At 53.2% G+C, this 6000-nt stretch overlaps 1 protein-coding gene across 2 annotated transcripts in view; it reads right to left on the reverse strand.

The window, feature by feature from the left end:
* Efna5 (ephrin A5) overlaps nucleotides 1–5781 on the reverse strand; it is a 285965-nt gene extending 280184 nt beyond the window's left edge. The window contains exon 1 of one of the 2 annotated variants that reach the window (XM_021217832.2): nucleotides 3913–5781. In XM_021217832.2, coding sequence (XP_021073491.1) covers nucleotides 3913–4037 — 125 coding nt within the window. In that variant the 5' untranslated portion in view covers nucleotides 4038–5781. The remainder of the gene's footprint in view (nucleotides 1–3912) is intronic. The other variant, XM_021217831.2, reaches the window with a different exon arrangement.
* Nucleotides 5782–6000: the final 219 nt, after the last annotated feature.

Below are 6000 nucleotides of genomic sequence, written 5' to 3' on the forward strand. Positions count from 1 at the left end.
TGTATTCAGTAGAGTCTTCCTGATATTATTCATATTAAGGGAATAAACTCTCAGGCTGATAATATTCAAACCTGAGCAGGACACAGGTTGAGGAGAGCTAGACTCAGTTCTATTTGCAACTGTCATCCATTTTTTTACTCCCTTATCTACAATACAAATCATAAGATATATTTAACCACTCCAGAGTCATTTTGGCAAACAGAGAAACTGAAGAGCAACTTTTCAGGATCCACGCAAGTGCTCACGGGAGTAGTTGCTGGAAGCATCGAGCTGTTTACAGGGATCTTTGGGTTAATAGATGTGTTCTTAATATTAAGTCGTGTCTATTTGTTTGTCTATTAAGTTGTGTCTATTTGTATGGGCACAGCTACCAAAGGGGCAATGCAAATGAAGTTTTATTATTGTAAGTTATCTTTTAAAAGTTCCTTTAAAGCTTTCTATGGCTTTAACTTAAATAGTTAAACTCTCTTCCAGTTAAGATTTTTCATCACCTTACAGTCCAGCTCAGAATGCAGGGCGACACGATTTTTAGTTTTGTAAAACTCCAGCAGCCTTCGAATTAAAGAAAGGTGAAGGATGGGTTTTGGCAAATGTGATGTCGAAATCCTAGTTACAGCGATACTTTCTCAGCCCCTTTTTCGTGGATTTGTGCCAATTTGATGCATAAAATCAGCTAGGTTCACTGTTCAATAAACCCAGGCAACAATAGTTAGCAACACTTAAAAAGTAAACATCCATTGCCCAGGAGTGACAAATGAGGAGACAGGCTCTACCTGCAACCCTTTTGGGATAGAATATGAGTTTATATTTTCTTGAAATAACTGACTTATAGATACTTAGGGCCTCAACACAAAGTCAGTAAAGATAGTACCATATGGTGGACAAAATTCTTTCTGCCACAGAAGTGACTTCAAGGACTTGTACAGAATGAACTGCCTAATGATAATGACCAAGATACATTTGATTTTATTTTAACCTAAGTTGAAATTGAAACACCATTTCAAGCAGAATCTATTCCATTCACTTTGTGGACAGAAACTATCCATTCTTATCAGTTTAGTGTGTCCACTAAGCTTCTAAGTTAAAAAAAAAAAAAAAAAAAAAAAAAAAAAAAAAAAGCTTTAAGTTGCATGTAATGTTGCCTACTTCTTTTCCAGAGACTGAAGTTGTGTATTACTTTATTAACTTAGCAAATCTTGATACATTTTATAGAAGGCCAAAAGTCAGGTCTAACATGATGTCGACGAAAGTGTTCATCTAATTTTTAACACCAAATAAACCCACACAAGTTCTATGAAATTGCTTGTTATCTCGGTAACAAAGTGTTGGGTTTTCTTGGAAATTACTTATTTTGCATTCGCCCCTTTTGGTTGCATTAAAACTGACTTTTCCTGATGCATAAAAAAAATTACATTTCGGGGCTGATGACATGGCTCAGCAGCTAAAGAGGCTTGCCAAAAAAAAATTACATTTCAGTTAATGAATCTGAATTAAAACTACTTATCATTACCTACTTTTAAAAGTAAGTTTTAATGCAACAGCATACCATGATAAAGGCCTCCATAAATCGGTAAGTACATTAAATGTTGTATCTGAGAAAGGTCCCTGATTCTTTCTTTGAGATGCCATCAAACCGCTTATGGCCAACTAGTGAGTTATTTTCACAGGCTTCAAATTAACATGCTGGTTTAAGACTATTCGCGGTCTTTTAAAAGTCTACAGATTATAACTGAGCAGGTTCAAAGCTACCATGGCATCCTGAGAGAAAGAGCTTTCTTTAGGAAGGGCAGATCTATTAAAAAACATGACCTATGACAAAAATCAATTTGCTAATGTCAAACCAAACAACGGTAGCGAAAGCATAAAACTGAGATAAAATGCCCGGTAACTTAGTGAGCCCAGCTTGACAGGTGAAGAGGGGGGTTAGTTGATACTTCCTTCTGCTCTAATCTAAGGCAAACTGAGACAACCACCTTTCTAATGAATGAATACCAGGACAAAAAAAAGATCCCACTGAATTATTTTGAGTGACCAACAAGAGCAAAATGTCCCAAATTTAAATAACTGGCTCTACTTTATTAGATAAATCATTTAAAGTTTAAAAATACAAACTGATATTCCATGCATGCTGCCCAGTAAAGTATGAAGGTGCCTACTCCAAGCGACGTAATTAGACTTGCTTTTAACACCATTGCAAATGGAAAGCTTGTTCTATTTGTCTTGTCAGCTTCAATAAAAGGCATATTCTCTGGCAGAGCGTCATCTCTTTCTCTTTTCCTAATAGAAGTTAGTGGCGTGTCAAAGAGGAAATAGTTTCCCATTCTGATTCCCACCCCCATGACACCCTTTTTATTAAAAAAACGCAAACTTTCCAGGATGTGCTAGACAGGCACTTTAGGCTACCTGGGTGTGACTGGGCCGGAGTAACAGGGTGGGGCGATTTCTCCCTAGGATGGACAATCCTGAGCGTTCTTGGAGAAATCTGTTCTTCATCCCAGCTGACCCTAGGCAACCGGGAAAAACCTCTGAATTCATAACAGAGGGAAAGCTGGAGGCGCTAGAAAAGGCTGGTGGGAAGCTGAATTGGATGCGTCTGCCGGCCCCCTCGCCTAGAGCTTTAGATGCGCCACAACCACAGGCTAAGTCCTCGGCCTCCCGCCTCTTTCCTCGCAACTTCCACTTCAGCCCAGAGAAAAACCTGTGATTCTAGGTACAAGCGACACTGCTTCCCTTCCAGAACAACACACCAATACTACCAGCCCACAGCTGAAAGCAGAGCGATGTGGGCCCAGCGGGACCGACTGCTGGGGTCCAGATCCGGGAGAAAGTAAGGTTTGGGGAAAGCCGGAACCAGAAAGGGTCTGCCTGGTGCTGGGGACGACCCTCCTCCCCTCTCCGGGGTCCAAGATCGCAGGGTGGCTGCGGCATGCTAGGGCCCAGAGCGTGCGCTAAGGTAGTCCCCGGCGCCCGCCTCCAGCCTCCCGCCGAGCCTCAGGCTTTGGGGTCGCCTAGATGCTGTCTCAGGTAACCGCGCGCGTCCCTCCAGCTGCGCAGCGCCAGGCCCCGGGGCGAAGGCTCCCACCTTCCGGCTTGCCAACTCCAGCAGCTCGCTCTGCACTCGTGACGTAACCCGGCATTCGATCAAACTTTCTGGCACCTTAAGCCCATTGGGGGGGAAAGGAGGGTGCCCGAGCTAGGAGAATCCTTTCCACGGCCAAGCGCGATGGGCCTAGACCGACTTGGCGGTGTGGGGGTGTGTGGGGCGGGGGCGGGGGGGTCACCGAACAGTTATCTCGCAGTTAAAAAAAACATTAAACCCTAAAGCTTCCGCTTCCCACTCACCCACCCCTCCAACCCCCCTTCGCTTCCCTCTAACCGGTACGCACTCTCTATGCGCGCAAGGAGGGAAAAGAAGGCATTATGTTTAAATAAAAATTTTAAAATTAAAAAATAAAAACTTTGATGCAATCTATCAGGGTCTCGGCCCCAGCCCCGTGCACCCCCAGGCTCCAGGGAGGACCTCTCGGCAGTACGCACCCGAGGCTACCAGCACCCAAGCGCTGAGCCGGGATCCGGAGGTGCGGGCCAATCTCCCCGGCTGGGAAACGATGGCCCGGGTCCGGGGCTCCCGCCCATTCCCGTGTCTTCCCCGCACCCGGTCGGAGGCAGCAGCTCCGCGCAGCCCTGGGGATTGCGAGCAGCCGCCGGCCCTGCCGCCCTGGTTTAACAAAGAGCGGCGCGGAGCGAGCGCTTCCCGCCGGCGCCGGGCGGCCAACGGCGTCTGGCGACGCAGGCTCCGAGGGCGCGCGCTGCCTGCGGCTGGTGCGCGCCGCTCCCGGCCGCCGTGTCCCCTGCTCCCGGCCCAGGCCCGCGGAGCCCGAGCTCTCGGCGCCCCCGCCCCGGCCACCTTACCTGGGGTTGCTGCTGTTCCAGTAGACGGCGTAGCGGTCGGCGACGACTTTGGAGCCCGGGTCCTGGCTGAACACACACATCCAGAGCACCAGAAAGAGCAGCGTCAACATCTCCACGTGCAACATCACGCCTAGCCAGCGGCGGAGCCCCCGACGCGCCACTCCGGGGAGAGAGCGGGGATCCAGGGGGAGGGAGGGAGAGGGGCAGACGAAGAGAGCGGACGCCAAATAAATAGGAATAAATACGATGAAGGGGCGAGAGGCGCGCGGCGAGCGCGGGAGGAAGAGGAAGAGGAGAGAAGAAGGAGGCAGTGGCTGGGGCGGGGGGACAAACTCGCACCCCCACTGAAGGGCTCGGGAGGGGAGAAGAATCACAAGACGGAGAGACGCGTGCGTGTGTGCGGTGGCGGCGGCGAGGGCGGGGGAAGGGGTGCGGAGCTGTGTCTCGGGCGGCGGCTGCAAGCCGGTCACCCCGGGAGAGGGAGGTGCGTGTGGGGCCGGGCGGCGGCAACGCGGGTCGGGGCAGGCGGCGGCGCGCGCTGCACAGTCACGGGGAGTTGAGCGCCGCGGCTGCGGGGAGACATACACCGGCCCGCCGGGCCCGGCTCAGTGTCGGTGCCGCGGTCTTCACGGGCTTCCTCCGCCGCGCTGGGCCCTCACCGTGCGCCCCGCTTTGTTCCAAGTTACTTTGGCGGCCGGAGAGAAACTGCAGGAGGAGGGCGCTGTGTGGAGGGGGGCGGAGTGGGGGGGCGTCCTCACGCTGGTGGCCCCAGGAGGCTGGAAGCTGTCCGGAACCTCCCTTTTGTGCCTTGGCCAGGCGACCCCCCGCAAGGCTCGCAGGAGTCCTGGGGACTGCGGTACCCGGAGGTGCGCAGAGAAAAGAGTGGCGACCTGGATCCGCGAGCCCGGCTCTGCCGGCGTCCTGGAACTGCCCAAAGCCGCAGCCGAGCGCTCGGGCGAGGAGAGGAGGAGCGGGTCTTGCTTCGGAAAAAGCTCCCAAGAAAAGTTTGGCTCTTCACGTCTTCCCGCAGGTCCCTAGAGAAGTCCGACCGCAGAGGCAGAGCGAGATGGCACCCCCGGGCGCTGGTTGAGTCGGGGATTTCTCCTGCTTGCTTGTCTTGGCCGGGTGTGGGTGCCGCGGAGTGAATGAAGAGCAGAGGTTGTGAACCAGCCAGCCAGGCGGGGCTGGGATGCCCAAACCTGCAGGGCGACGCCAAGCCAACTGCCGGGCTGAGAAGCGGGAGGGGAAACAATCACTTTCGGATGGAGCCCTCCAAGTCCGGGATGGGCTGATGTCAGTCTCCGTTCGCCTTCCGGGAGAGAGGCTGAACCCCTGCACGGCGTGCCCAGAGCCCCGGTGGGGGGAGCTCTCAGAAGTGTCCCTGGGACTCGGACTGCTCCGGCCCCAACCCCAGCAACTTGTAGAGATTCATCAATCAGTTTGAAACCGGGAGGGGAAAAGGGAGAGGGAGCACACGCGAGCTGCTGGCACCTCCCCGATGACTACATCAGAAAACCTTCCCGATCCGGAGCTGCCTCCTCCTTCCCTCCTTAAGCACAGCAGTAACGAGAGGTGAAAGCCACCGACCGAATCCTAAAACCTCTGCCCAGGCGGGAAAATAAACTTGAGTGCAGCGGCGCGAGCAGCCTGGAGAGGTTGGGGAGACTGGCGAGAAGTAGAAAGGAGGGGAAAAGTCAGTTTTGCAAAAGAGGAGGGGAAAAAAAAAAAAAGAAAGAAAGAAAGAAAAGGAGAGAAAAATGCTTTATGGGAAAAAAAAAATCTCCTCGGGCACGCCCCCTCGTTAATGACCTGCGTGTAAAGCTGACTGCCGCGGCGGCCCAGGCGGCAGCAGCCTCGGCACCACGCGAGCCCGCGCGCGTGGACGTGGACGTGGGCGGGCGGGCGGGGGGCTCCGCCCGGGCGTGTTGCGCGGGGCGCTGGGTTGGCAGGCGGCGCGAGCGTGGGGGTGAGCTCCGGACCGAGTAGGGGGAGGCGCCGGCGGCGCTGCTGCCTCCGCGGCCCAGGTCATGTGGGCTGCTCCCCTCCCCACTCCCCCTCCCTCCACGCAGTTTACTTGGAGGGTGGGGG

This window comes from Mus pahari, chromosome 18 (genome assembly GCF_900095145.1).
Source record: "Mus pahari chromosome 18, PAHARI_EIJ_v1.1, whole genome shotgun sequence".
Taxonomy (NCBI): Eukaryota; Metazoa; Chordata; class Mammalia; order Rodentia; family Muridae; genus Mus; species Mus pahari.